Raw genomic sequence first — 16121 nt, forward strand, 5'->3', positions numbered from 1 at the left:
GGGTTAGCTAATAACAGGGGCGGTTGCTGATGATCGTTTCAGGTCGTGACCAAGTCGTGAGAAGACTCAACTTTTACCCCCTCCCCTCTCCCTACCACCAAGCAATGATAGAGTAGCTGGGCCTATTTGGCCCGGCGGAAAATGCTTTGCTGTAGACCAGCGTTCTATTCACATCAATATTATAATTGTCATTTAACGTTAAAGAAATCGATATCTTAACAAATGTTTTATTGCTTAAATAAATACGGAAAGTTTATAACTTTCAGCCTGTGTGTGTATGTATGAATGCTTGTGTGTGTGTTGGGGGTGGGGGGGGGGGGGGGAGGCGCATATAATAATAATAAGTAATATATAGAAAATTATCACGCATTCACCATGCTCAATGCGCTTCACAATCTTTCATTTATAACCAAAGTAAAAAGGTTCACTAATATATTTTATTCTGATTGACATGATTGAGCAATCACATCTCTCCCTTCCCCCTTTTCAAAATAAACATTACATAGCTAACCAATGTTATCATTATCAACGGATTGTTTGTCATAAATATACCTAGATCTATCCTTCACATCTCTTACACAAACAACAATAAGAAATATTTTAAAAAAAAAGAAGCCACAAATATTCCGAGGCATCATCGCGTCATTAATTACTTTCAACAAAGATTTAACAGTTGTTAAAAGATGTGTTTGTGTGTGTGCGCGTGCGTGTCTGTGTGTGTATATATATTTGTATGTGTGTGTGTGTGCGTATGTGTATGTGTCGATAAATTTTGAAGAGATGTACTCACGGAAAATTAAATTTGCATCCTATTTAATATTTGTTGTCCATCAATCGATCGTTCTCGGCAAAAATACAATTCATTGTCTATCACTAGTTATCGGTGAATCCCCTGAAATCATTCACCGCCAATCTAATAACGACCATAGGGTATCAATAACATTGAAATTGTAAATGAAATGTAATTAATGATCACATTCAATCGGGATCCAAACTTCCTACCTACTTTCTACTACCACTCAAAGACAATAACCGGTACATAGTAAATGACTTAACCCCGTCGTATGTCGTCGTGGTGACATTGGCATCTGAAATCGTGGTTTCTTGGTTTTGGTGACATAGGGCTCTGGTTGGGGAGTATAATAGTCTACTTATAGTTTTAAACTTTCCGTATTTATTTAAGCAATAAAGCATTTGTTGAGCCTATATCTATTAATATGATCTTCGTTTTCGTGTTAAATGCAGTGAGCAGAACAGTGTGTGTGTGTGTGTGTGTGTGTGTGTGTATGTATGTGAGGTTTATTTTTTTGTTTTCTAGAAAAGATTTTCTGCCATTGGCCGTGTTCAGTGACTTATTATATTTCAATGTTAGTGACCATTTTATTTTTAGAAATGTTTTTCTGCCAGTCTCTGTGAATGATACCTTAATTTTCAATGTTAGTGACGTTTGAACTATTTGTATAATAGGTTATTTATTTGAAAATGGATTTTTTTCTGTCATTGTGTTCGATGACTTATTTGTAAATGACCGTTGACTGAATTGTATACATACATGTATGTTATTTGTTGGAACATGGATTCTTATTTCTATATATTGTATTTTTTTCCCATAGGCATGTTTTTTTGTCATTGTGCTCGATGACTTATTTTTCAATGTTAATGACCGTTTATTTGTTTTTATATGTTATTTATTTTGTTTCCTGTAAAATGATTTGCATGTGTTTATATACTATTTTGGTCAAGTTAAGGTTATTTATTTATTTATCACCGATTTATATATTTATTGTTTCTGTCTATTTATTGATTATATTCATATGTATTTATCTATTTATTTATTTGATTATTTTGGTAGTTTCTTATTAAATATTAAATTGATATTAAATTGATATTAAATGCATTGTTCATATTGGCAATTGCCTAAAATATACCTTTGAATTGAAGATGTTAATATGTTAATTTGTTTGATCTTTTTATCACAGAGACTGACATCAATTTCCTCATGAACATGGCCCTTCAGAAGATTGCTTTCTTGCCCTTTGGCTACTTGATTGATCAATGGCGTTGGAGTGTATTCAGGGGTGACACAAAACCAGACGATTACACAAAACACTGGTGGGACCTTAGGTGAGAATCCTTTTTACTTTGTGATTAACATCTATTGTGCCTTTGAAGAACATCTTATAAAATGTGCCGGATATTGCACGTATTTTAAAGAAATATTTCTATTATTACACCTTAATGCATTTGCTGCTTTTGCTATTGTTACTTAGAAAATGTAGTGTGTAGTTCGCCTAACCGGCAGCCGTGTTGTTATTTCTCTCCCGAATTGTGTGATTTTTATTGATTTCTAAAACAAAAGTCTGGAATATTTTTATACAGTCGTTTTAATAAAGTTTTATTCTACATTGTGATATATATTTCTCGGAAATTCATAAGAGGATTTTTAGATAAATTAACATTTTAGTGGTGTAGATCCCATTGTTTGAAGTATTGTACTAGCCATTTATTGTTTACACTTACGTTAAGATTTTTAGCAACAAGATATGAAGTGAGTAGAAAAGTGCCAGAAGACAATAGAGAATAAAAAAATTTTTCGCGGCGGTGGTGGGGTTTGAACCTGCGACCTTATTGGTACGACAACTCCGCCTGGCAGGTGAGAGCGTGGCTCTACCGTGTGAGCTATCCACGAACACAAAAATATTCGTTTCAAACCCAAAGTCATTTCTAGATCCCTCTCTCACCCACTTCTTGAGATCGCCGATTCGTTCACCACCATCGCGAAGTAATTTTGACCAGCAGTTAAGCTTAATAGCCAATATTCTCATCACAAACATATAACATAGAAACGATTGAGACATTGAGTATGCTCCGGTGTATGGGGTGAATTTTTAATTCAGAAAAGTGAGTGGAGCAGGCACTTATGTTGGTAACAACAAGATATGAAGTGAGTAGAAAAGTGCCAGAAGACAATAGAGAATAAAATTTTTTTTTTTTTTCGCGGCGGTGGTGGGGTTTGAACCTGCGACCTTATTGGTACGACAACTCCGCCTGGCAGGTGAGAGCGTGGCTCTACCGTGTGAGCTATCCACGAACACAAAAATATTCGTTTCAAACCCAAAGTCATTTCTAGATCCCTCTCTCACCCACTTCTTGAGATCGCCGATTCGTTCACCACCATCGCGAAGTAATTTTGACCAGCAGTTAAGCTTAATAGCCAATATTCTCATCACAAACATATAACATAGAAACGATTGAGACATTGAGTATGCTCCGGTGTATGGGGTGAATTTTTAATTCAGAAAAGTGAGTGGAGCAGGCACTTATGTTGGTAACAACAAGATATGAAGTGAGTAGAAAAGTGCCAGAGGACAATAGAGAATAAAAATTATTTTCGCGGCGGTGGTGGGGTTTGAACCTGCGACCTTATTGGTACGACAACTCCGCCTGGCAGGTGAGAGCGTGGCTCTACCGTGTGAGCTATCCACGAACACAAAAATATTCGTTTCAAACCCAAAGTCATTTCTAGATCCCTCTCTCACCCACTTCTTGAGATCGCCGATTCGTTCACCACCATCGCGAAGTAATTTTGACCAGCAGTTAAGCTTAATAGCCAATATTCTCATCACAAACATATAACATAGAAACGATTGAGACATTGAGTATGCTCCGGTGTATGGGGTGAATTTTTAATTCAGAAAAGTGAGTGGAGCAGGCACTTATGTTGGTAACAACAAGATATGAAGTGAGTAGAAAAGTGCCAGAAGACAATAGAGAATAAAAATTTTTTTCGCGGCGGTGGTGGGGTTTGAACCTGCGACCTTATTGGTACGACAACTCCGCCTGGCAGGTGAGAGCGTGGCTCTACCGTGTGAGCTATCCACAAACACAAAAATATTCGTTTCAAACCCAAAGTCATTTCTAGATCCCTCTCTCACCCACTTCTTGAGATCGCCGATTCGTTCACCACCATCGCGAAGTAATTTTGACCAGCAGTTAAGCTAAATAGCCAATATTCTCATCACAAACATATAACATAGAAACGATTGAGACATTGAGTATGCTCCGGTGTATGGGGTGAATTTTTCATTCAGAAAAGTGAGTGGAGCAGGCACTTATGTTGGTAACAACAAGATATGAAGTGAGTAGAAAAGTGCCAGAAGACAATAGCGAATAAAAATTTTTAGTCACGATGTGCCATATCTATTTTTATCCTTATTACGACAACATTTATTGGAATGATACAGAATCGTCTTGGTATCACGGTAACAATAATAGCAGTAATATCCAGCGGCTACGACCAAGTCGTGGTGGTGTGCGGAAACGAAGAAAAATAAATATTCAAATAGGTCACAGACCACCGCCCTTTCATACTAATAGAGCACTCAAAGTACATAACACACAACGGTGCCCAAGGTCTCTGATCAACATACCACTCAACGACACTCACAACAACATGCCAATAGTAAACGACACATCAACATATCAACCAAACATAATGACAACACCTGATCATTTTGATGAGATGCAGGACTTAAGTAAACATAATGAGAACGTGGCTTGTGAAAATAAGACAATAACAACAAAGGGGGGGAAGAAGGGTCAATATGAGGCCAAATGAAATAAAAAGAATCAATCACCAAATCAACTCAAATCATAACACGCTTAAAATAGCAAACATTCCAACTAACAGTGACCGTAATGGTGAACCGAGAAACATGTTGAGAACTATGACCATAAACTTTCAAAGTTTAATTCCAAAACTACCGGAATTTTGGAAATTGATATCAGAAATAAAACCAGACATAATCATAGGTACGGAAACTTGGCTACATTCCGAAATAAAGGACAGTGAAATATTTCCACCAGAGACATATTTCAACGTGTTCAGGAAAGACCGAGAAGATAGGTATGGTGGGGTGCTGGTTGCAACAACAACGAACCTCTCAGTAATAAAGCTTGACATTCAAACAAAATCAGAATCGGTGATCGTAAATATCAAAACAGAACAAGGCCTATTCACTGTGGGCGCTATGTATAGAACACCTTCAAACTCAACTATGGAACAAATGACTGAGATAACACGCTGTATTGATAGCCTAGACCCGAAAAATGTACTCTGGTTAAGCGGAGACCTGAACCTACCTGATATCAATTGGGAACAAGAAAAAATAATCAGTTACCAATATCCTTCATTTATAAACCAAGCATTTATTAACAAATTGCAAGATTTTGGCCTGAGTCAAATAAACAAAAATCCAACAAGGGGTACAAATATCCTCGACTTATTTATCACAAATCGACCAAATTTAATTGTCAAGTGTACAACCATTCCAGGCATTAGTGACCATGACATTCTCATCACGGAAAGCACTATCAAAGCAAACAAAATCACACAAAAATCACACCCTATTACTATTTGGAAAAAGGCAAATATCGCCGAAATGCGGACAGAAACACGTCTTTTTAGTGAAAACATAATTAATCAACATCTAGAAAGCACTGAGGATGTTTGGACTGCCATCAACGACCACCTAAACAAAATGATGACCAAACATGTACCAACGAAGAAAAGCTCAAGGAAATTTCACCAACCATGGATAAACACCACCGTCAAACGATTATCTAGACGGAAACAAAAGGCATGGAGCAGAGCGAGAAAGTCCAACAGTAAGAAAGACTGGTACAATTATGCCCGACTGAAAAAAGAAACACAAAAAGAGAGTAGAAAGGCCTATCACAATCATGTTAAGGAACTTGTTAGTGAAGACTCAAACAAAAAGCTCTGGAAATTTATAAAAAGTAGGAGGTGCGATTCGGTTGGTATAGCGCCCCTTGAGCATGATCGTGTATTATACTCTGATGCAAAGGAAAAAGCAGACATACTTAATAACCAATTCTGCTCTGTTTTTGCTTCAAAAGCTCATACCAAAATTACCACTCAACAACTACAAGGCAAAGAAAACGATTCCAACACTATGGCCGAAATCAATGTGACAGTAGAGGGCGTTTCCAAACTCCTCGCCACTCTAGATCCAAAGAAAGCATGTGGCCCAGACAAAATACCATCCCGTCTCTTAAAGATATTGAGTAACGAATTTGCACCTGCCCTCACACATTTGTTCAAACTCTCTCTAGAAACGGGAGACATACCAATTGTTTGGAAGCACGCTCTTGTCCAACCCATCTACAAGAAAGGTGATAGAAGCAGGGCTCAAAACTACCGTCCAATTTCATTAACCTGCATTTGCTGCAAATTGTTGGAGCATATAGTGAGATCCTCAATAACTGAATATCTCGAAACTAACAGTATTTTTTGTGATGAACAGCACGGATTTAGGAAGCACCACTCATGTCAAACTCAACTTCTATCATTAACACATGATCTGTCAGCTGCCATTGATAAAGGTGGTCAAATTGATCTAGTACTACTGGACTTTGCCAAGGCCTTCGACAAGGTCCCTCACCATCGGTTAATCCAGAAATTGTATGACGTTGGTATCAGGAACAAAACCTTACAATGGATTGCAACTGTTCTGGACAATCGCACCCAACAAGTTCTTGTCGACGGCGAGACTTCCACTATCGGGATGGTGACATCGGGCGTACCTCAGGGCTCCGTCCTTGGGCCCGTCCTATTTTTAGTGTACATAAACGATCTTCCACGAGGTATAAGGTCAAAAGTGTGCCTCTTTGCTGACGACACAGCATTATATAATCAGATAAAAACAACAGACGACTGCAAAACACTAAATGACGATCTAGCTAAATTACAAGAATGGGAAACAATAAATCAAATGGAATTTAACGTATCAAAGTGCAATGTTCTAACCATCACAAATAAGAAAGCACCTATAACATTTGAATACCAACTTCATGGTCAAAACCTGGAACATGTAAAGACAGCAAAATACCTTGGCATTGAGTTTGCTAAAAACCTCAAATGGAATGACTACATATGTCACCTGGCTTCAAAGGCAAATCAAACAAGCGCTTACATCACCCGCAATTTAAAAAGATGCCCAATCACAACTCAAACCCTTGCTTTTAAAACTATTGTTAGACCAATTTTGGAGTATGGCAGCTCAATTTGGGACCCATATACAAAGAAAAACATCGACACCTTAGAAAACATCCAAAGAAAAACAGCAAGACGCATCACAAACACATTCGATCCTTTCTCAAGTGCGTCTGAAATATCACAACGGATTGGCCTTGAACCTCTGGAAAAGAGAAGAAAGATAGATAAACTTAAATTGTTCCACAAGATCTACTACAAAAATTTGTGCCTTAAACTTCCAAACGACATCAAAGATATCGGCACAAGAAATACGAGGGAACACACAGCAAGAGTAACCATCCCAACATCAAAAACAGACGCCCACATGTATTCGTTTTTCCCTTCCACTGCCCGACTATGGAATAGCCTCCCAGCTGAAGTGGCTGAAAACGGTTGCCAACATGCCTTCACGCGATTGCTGGAGTTCACAACGTGACTTTTTAATCTATGTGGTTTTAGTATTATGTGCAGAGTTTTAGCAAGTTTAAAATGTAAAACACTACAAACTGTGGAGTGATCCTCGACAATATTGGAGGTTTCCACAAGACGAAGAAGAAGAAGAAGAAGAAGAAGAAGGAAACAAACCCCGATCTGGTATAGTGACTACTAATTAAGTAATTCAGTTATGCTGACATTTGTTGTCGAAGCTCAAAATAAGAATTATTATGCTCTTTCTTGTCCAATACAGGTGTAAATACCAAGGTATTTATCCGCCTGTTGAAAGAACGCCATCAGATTTTGACCCTGGAGCGATATATCACATTCCAGCAAATGTTCCATACATCAGGTATTTAAAAAAAAGACTTACTAAGACAGCTGGCGATAGTGTTCCCAATTGCTCATTTGGTAGTTCTTCGTCTCACAATAAAAGTGACCAGTTTCGATCCCGATAGAGTCGAGAATTTTTAAATTTTCTCTGTCTATCAAACAGGAGATGATTTAGTCCATTAGACCTAGGGAGATTAACTTTGCGACACGAGATCAGGGATAAGCTCAGACATAAATATTATGCTCTATGCCCCTAAAGGACTAGTTTTTAAAATGTTTTAACAGTGAGCATATTCTAATGGAAATGACAGAGTGTATCTTGGAAAGAGTTTTAGAAACGAGCTAATCAATTGTGATTTATCAAACACATTGAAGTTTAATGATTCCATTATTATATCCCTTTGAAAAACTATACATAAAATACATTTTAGGTTATTTTCACAGGTTTTTTTTTCAGCTCAATTCTTTTCTTCAAGTGTTCCATGCACAAGGCACAGCAACCAATCATTCATTGCAAGTTGTCAATGACTTTCTGTGTCAATCTTGCATAATAATAATAGTAATAATAATAATAATAATAATAATAATAATAATAATAATAATAATAATAATAATAATAATAATAATAATAATAATAATAATGATGATAATGATGATGATGATGATGATGATGATGATGATGATGATGATGATGATGATGATGATAATGATAATAACGATAATAATAATAATAATAATAATAATAATAATAATAATAATAATAATAATAATAATAATAATAATAATAATAATAATAATAGTATAATAATAATAATAATAATAATAATAATAATAATAATAATAATAATGATGATAATGATGATGATGATGATGATGATGATGATGATGATGATGATGATGATGATAATGATAATAACGATAATAATAATAATAATAATAATAATAATAATAATAATAATAATAATAATAATAATAATAATAATAATAATAATAATAATAATAATAATAATAATAATAATAATAATAATAATAATAATAATAATAATAATAATAAGTCATAATACTACTACTACTACTACTACTACTACTACTTACTACTACTACTACTACTACTACTACTACTACTACTACTACTATAATAATAATAATAATAATAATAATAATAATAATAATAATAATAATAATAATAATAATAATAATAATAATAATAATAATAATAATAATAATAATAATACAAAATAAATAAATAAATTAATTTTGGCCTTCCGTCACATCACAAGATATCGTCGCCTACGAAGGAATATAGATATTTCAACAAACAAGTTGTCTGATGTCAACAAGTATCACTCATGTTTTCCAAGTGAGCAAATTGAGGGTTACTAATCTTGCCCTTCTAAACAGGCACCAAGCTCTTTTAATGTCATCGATTGAAATGTAAAAATAGACAACAAACAGATCATAAATTAATTGCATTTAAAACAAGAAGGTTTTTAGATGAGTTAAAAAAATTGAAGGGATCAAGATGACCAAAGGGACACTGGTAGGGAATTCCAACATTGAGAAGCGGTAAATTGAAACGATTGAATGCCAACATTACGAAGTACCTTTGGCCTCATCAATTTGAGCTTATCATCACTTTTTCTCAAGTTTCTTGTTGGAGTATATACCTTTAAAAGATTGTTTATATACAAGTGAAAATTTATTAGCCAGGAGAGCAATTTTATAGATTATTTGCTTCTCAACAGGAAGTCATTTAGACTTTTGAAGGAGGCAGGTGCTGAGGAGAATTTAGATTGTTTTAAAACAAGCTTAGCGGCATTATTCTGTACAACTTGAAGGATATCTGATTTTTCTTTAGTCACATTTACCAGTAATGAATTGCAATAGCCTACTTTTGAAAGTACAAAGGAATTTATCAAAACTTCTGCTATTTTTGTTGGGATATGGTTTCTAATTTCATTAATTCTTCTGATTTCAAGACCCATTGCTTTTATAATGTAATTGACCTGAATGGACATTAAATGATCAGCGCCAATGAACACTCCAAGTATTTTAAAGCTTTTAGAAAAAGAGATAAAGGGATCCCCTAAAGAAAGCCCCTTAACATTTACCATTTTAATGATATTTTGTCTACCACAGATTAAAATTTCTGTCTTGTCACAATTCAACATTAGTTTAATTCTACCCATCCAACTTCAACTTTAAACAGGCCCCAAATCCTCCAATCAAACTTTCAATATTATCTCAGGGAGAAGAATTAAATATGTGATTATTATCTGCGTAAAATTAACATATAAGATCAAATGTCTTAATAACATTTGACATTGACTGCATACACATATTGAAAAGGACTGGTCCAAGGACCGAGCCCTGAAGAACACCAAATCTCAAAGGACACATATCGGATTTGACACCAATCACCACAACAGTCTGCCAGCGGTCAGTAAGATACAATCGGAACCAGCTCAGTGCAGTGCCATTTATATCAAAATTCCCTCAAGACGGCTGAGCAGTATGTCATGGTCAGTAAAGTCAAATGCCGCAGATAAATCCAAAAGGCAGAGGCTGTTCAGCTTAGTTTCGTCTGCGTTACGAGTCAGATGGTTGAATACTCGGAGAAGGGCAGTCTCTATAGTGTGGTGCTCCTTGTATGCCGACTGAAACTGTTCTTCTAGATTATTCTTTTTGAGATGTGACAAGAGTTGATAAAGTATGACTTTTTCCAAAAGCTTCGGAAGGAACGGAAGATTTGAAACTGGAGGATAGTTTTTCAATTCGTTTTGGTCAAGCGATGGTTTATTTTCAAATGTGGCTTAACTAGAGCTGTCTTGAAATGGGTTGCAAATGTGCCAGATGTCAGAATAGACTAGGTGAAGGGAACTGAGTTTAAAGTCACAATGATTAAAATAGAACAATCTGAAGTTTTTTAAAGTTTAAGAAACTGAGTTCACTCCCTTTAAAGACGACATTTATTTCAACTCAAATTTCCAAAGTTAAGAATAAAATTACAGTTTAAGCAACTGGTTCACCCCGAGACAATTCCGTTTTTAGACGATTAGTCATATATATGACAAGCATGACTAGTAGTGGATGGGATGTCTCAGACATGTCATGGATCATACCTCATTTCACCTCATCTCATTCTCCTGCAGTATTGACCGTCCATCCAGATCTGCCCTCAGCTTTCCTGTACAAATAGTGACGAATGTTGTAAGAATGATAGTCAAAAGGTGGCCCAATTCATGATTTTATTGCATAAATTACCAGTTTGGCCTTTTTGGGAAATAAACAAACATCGATTAATGTGCCTATTTCCCTACTTATGTTTACAACTTTATGTATATATTATATTATGACCTATATTAGCCATCAGTTTATCATTTAAATACATCTATGATTTCTTAATTATTTTTGCAGATATTTTGTAAGCTTCGTGATCCAATTTCAGTTTCACAAAGCAGCCTGTGAGGCTGCAGGAAACACGAGACCTCTTCATCGTTGTGACATCTACAAAAATACAGACGCTGGTAAAGCTCTAGGGTGAGTATTTAGAGAAATAAGCCAGCATTTTCAGTGTTAATTAACTCCGTTTGCACAATATATTCTTTTAAAAAAACGAGGGTTGGTGGTAATATTAAATGTTTGCCAACCAGCACAGAAACATTGGCAAATCTAAAACCAATTATATAACTGTATTACATATGTATACCGATTGATATACTTGCAAACCTTTTTAAGGGTGAGTCTATCACCCACTGACTCAAATGATTCATTTACGCGCACATAGAGACGTTATTACCAGGTTGATTTTTATTGCTGATGGCTAAAAAGATTCGTCTCGATGCATGCCAATTTCCACGAAGAGATAGAATAGGTGTTGAATAAATATCATAAGTAGTCAAATAACACAAAGAAAAGTTATGTTCACACTGTGACATTTTTTTTTACATTTTGGGATTAGATAAAAAAGAGAGAAAAAAAAACGAGGTTCCCAAAATTTTATTATATCGTTCAAACTCGCATCATTACAGGTTGTAATATAACTCATGAAATAAAAACCATATTGAAAGACACTCATTGTATATCTCCTATTTTTATTTCCACTCGAGTATTGTTGGTACTTCAGTGTTATATAAAGGAAAACAATCATTTTTGGCTACACTGCTTTTGTTTATCTGTCTATCTATCTATCTATCTATCTATCTATCTATCTATCTATCTATCTATCTATCTATCTATCTATCTATCTATCTATCTATCTATCTATCTATCTATCTCAATTCCCGCCTATTTCCCTCTTTCGCTCCCATTTCTATATATCAAAGAAACTGAAATCTTACAGCAAGAGCAAAACTATTATAAACTTACTTGAGAAGATCTTTAATGTGGATTATAGTTCAATGCTAAATTAGTTCCAATAATTATTGCAACTGTCCTAGGAGGCCTTGATAAATCAATTGACAGAGTACCCTCCTCGCAGCAAATAGAGCAGTATCGATCCTGGATCTGATAGAAAATACATTGAAATAGTCTCATATCCTATTCTATTGCAACAAGTGATTACCCAAGTATCCGAGACTAACTGTTGGTCCAGGGGCATTATGACTATGAAGAAATGCGTGTATACCTTTAAAAAAAAGAGTTTTTATGGTATTATTGTCAGTGAATTGGATTGACTTGCCTCTCAAAAGTTTAAGACAGGAGAAGATAATCCTGTTCCAACGATCTCCTGAACTAAACTGCTGAAAGATTTGATGCGACATGTCATCCATGAAATGGATTGAGACAGGCATGACAATAATAGAACAAAAACCTGCAAACTTCGAATCCGTACCATTGCTTTACGTATTCATCGTTCTTACACTTGTCGCTTCTCTATAACGTTTACTTCAAACTTACATTACAATGTGATTGACAGAAACGGATGTTGCATTAAATTAATTGATATCAAAGAAATTAGAGAATACAATAATAATCAACGATTTGAAAAGATGCATCCCAAAAACAAATACCTACAAACAATAATTGAAAACCCTACTCATGTTTTGTTAATAATGTTTGATGCGTATGCATAATTAATTCAGTGACATATTAGTAAGTAATGATATATGATAGAAATTTAAAACGTTGTGTATGAAAAAGTGCCAGACAAAGCATAAAGAAAACGACAAGAGAAAGAAAAACACCCAAAAAAATCCCATAACTCAACTTGTACCAACTGGGGATCAGGCCTCGGGTCTTCTAATTACCAATCAGACGTTCTACTTGCACACAAGAGATGTTACCCGAGAGTTGGAAAGATTTAATACCTATATACTTTATAAGGGTTCACGATTCGACTATGAGCCCTCGCCTGAATCATTATAGGTTGATATATCTATTATTTTCAAAATAATAATGGGACATTAATGTCTTCGTTTTCGACCTCGTCCTCACGTGTTAAGGACTTGTATATTATTTGTTGATAATAATCAGGAAGTGTGAGGGACAATCCCGGTCGAGGCAGGTTGTGTTTTTGTGATGTATTTTTTCTTGTATTTTTCTTTGTGTTTTATCTGGCACTGTTTCAAGCTTTCAAGTACACCTTTTCAGAGTTCTATCATTATCAACTATTAACACCTATTCTAAAGCGATGGTTATCATTTATGTTTAAAATTTAAACTGGTCAGGTTGTTTTACTTGATCCCAGATGTAATTACTTATTGATTACCCTGTTACTGTCACTTTCAGTGATATGTTAAAGCTTGGGTCATCCAAACCATGGCAGGATGCGATGGAACAGCTTACCGGACAAAGATCGATGAGTGCCAAGCCATTGATGGAATATTTTGATCCACTTCTGAAATTTTTGCAGAAAGAGAACAAAAATGAAGTCGGTTGGAATGCGGAATGCCCAAATATTTCTCTCGGAGTTGCTGCTATCCCGTCCATGTTCCTGATACAATTCGTCATAATTATGAATCAATTTTGCTTTAGTTCGTAATTCATAGCCATATCAAAGATTTCGATGTGCATTAAAGGTAATATTTAAACCGTTATCAATATAAGGAGGCCACTGTAATAAAATCTTGATATGTAATATAACGCCAATATGTATGAACATTACATTAAGATCAATAGCTCCTGCTGTTCCCTCGACATCAAAACGTTACAACATAGCTAGATGGTCTCTTGCAAATGTTCACCTCCTTGAAAAAGGATGCAGTCTTTAAATGAATTAAGATAAACAAGCAATCATTTGCAAACAAAACCACAGAGCTATATGTATAGAAAATATTTGGATGTCATCAATGAATGTTAAATGTTGCTGCTGACAAAGCGGGACCCCTTATAAAGTGCCTGGACACGTTTATTGGACATTGCTCAAGCTTTGAACGTGATTTCAAAAATTCTGTTTGAAGTTACAAAATTTGTGTTAATAGTCACACTAATCGTCAAAGACTTGGCGGCTAGACGTTAATAGGATCAACTTTTTGAATATTGTTTTCTGTTCATTGTATATCGCTTTATTTTTTTAACCCTATAAGATTGCGAGGCTCATTGAGCCTCATTATGTAAAATCTATCATTCTTTTACATAGGGCCTGCCATAATTATAAAGTGTCACAAGCACCGGAGACATAAATGATTGACTCTTTATTCTTTCACATCATTGAAATGTCATTTATGTATTGTATTTTATTCAGTGTCTATTCTGATCATACGTGCGTCGATTGCTTACTTTAAAAATCATTGTAAAAGTGACTTTACTTCATAATATAGAGCGTGGGAACAATCTTGACTAGAACAGTGCTGAGATAATCACGTCATGTAGTTTTTGTTTAATCAGTTAACTCCGAAAAGACACGTAACGAAAAATTTGACCAGAAAACTCGTCCGAGGTCCTGGGTTTGAAAATATTTGGTAAGATGATGGTCATTTAAATAATTTGATATTTGAAGAACGAGTTTTCTGTCCAAATTTTTAAATACTTGGCTTTCCAGAGGACGGCAGTTAAGTGGATTATTAACATACCAAGAATTCTTTTGACGTTGAAGTGACTACAAGAGAAATTCCTTCCATTGCTAAATAGGAGCCAGAAAAAAAATCTAATACAGTACAATATTAAGGTTTATTTTCAGAAATGTATGCTTGATTTGTTAATAAATAATCCGTTTTTAACGGTGAATTCCAAATATAGCCGAGTATAGTGAGAAATTTGAGTAACCTTTATTACTCACAGTGAGTCTCGAACTCAGGACCTACAAGTTAGAAGTTAGAGGACGGCTAGATCAAAGTCGATTTAAAGTCAAAATAGCAAACAAAATGATGAAAATGTTTTGTAGTATAAGGAATTACATTTACTATTCTTAGCAAACAAAAGGTTAATAATGTAATTAAGATTTCATATTCCAAACTCACTGTCTGATTTATTACAACATAACAAATGTAGAAAAAAAGACATAATAGCGAAGCTAAACGTGAACAATTGTTGTAAATCAAAATAATGATCAGGAGACAGTGGCTTATTGTCGTGTAACTGGAATCCAACATTTACTGTTTACATGTTTAATATTTCATTTTACTGCATAATAATCAGTGCTTTTATACAGTCTATTTGGTGCAATTTTAAACTAATGTATCTCCATCTATTTAATAAAGTCGTTCTTAAAAAGATTGTCGTTTGTTTGATTTCAAATCCATTCAACTTTTCATGACGGTTCGGAGCTCTGCCATACTCTTAATAACAAACAAACATATTTTAATGGATTTTGCCAAAACCCTCAAACCCGGGACATTTTAGACATTCTCACTAAACTTTTAAAAAAAGATCTGGAAGCTAGGATCCAATTAATTGACCAATCAAAAACATGGAATTTGTTACACACCTTCAAATATGCTCGTAGAAACATAGTTTGTAACGTGAATAAAATCGACCTCTCTCTCATCATTGTCATAGTTTTTATACCGCAGATTATAAACGTTTTCTGTGTTGATTATATTGATCAAACGGTTGAACAGTGGGTATTTTACAGAGACACATAATATCGATGATAATACCTGTGTAGTTTGCTATGTTTACCAATTGCTGCCATCGTTTACCTTATGACGACTGTCCATGAGGCGTGTTTATCTAGGTGTCTATTATTATTTTTACTATTATTATTAGTAACGAAAGAGTGAAAATGGAAAGGCTTCGTATGGGAACAAAAGACAATGGACGTTTCGGGTACAAACCCTTCGTCAGCACAACAATACACAAATAAGCGTGGAAAACAAATAAAATATAATGAAAAATAACTTGTATCGTCTGTACT

General features: G+C 34.9%; 1 protein-coding gene across 1 annotated transcript in view; it reads left to right on the forward strand.

The window, feature by feature from the left end:
- LOC144965565 (angiotensin-converting enzyme-like) overlaps nt 1-15478 on the forward strand; it is a 69030-nt gene extending 53552 nt beyond the window's left edge. Inside the window, exons 11-14 of the mRNA XM_078901050.1 lie at nt 1980-2124; nt 7746-7844; nt 11243-11365; nt 13556-15478. Coding sequence (XP_078757176.1) covers nt 1980-2124; nt 7746-7844; nt 11243-11365; nt 13556-13808 — 620 coding nt within the window. The 3' untranslated portion in view covers nt 13809-15478. The remainder of the gene's footprint in view (nt 1-1979; nt 2125-7745; nt 7845-11242; nt 11366-13555) is intronic.
- Nucleotides 15479-16121: the final 643 nt, after the last annotated feature.

This window comes from Berghia stephanieae, chromosome 2 (assembly GCF_034508935.2).
Source record: "Berghia stephanieae isolate SIO BIC M18660-M18661 chromosome 2, UCSD_Bste_1.3, whole genome shotgun sequence".
Lineage (NCBI taxonomy): Eukaryota > Metazoa > Mollusca > Gastropoda > Nudibranchia > Aeolidiidae > Berghia > Berghia stephanieae.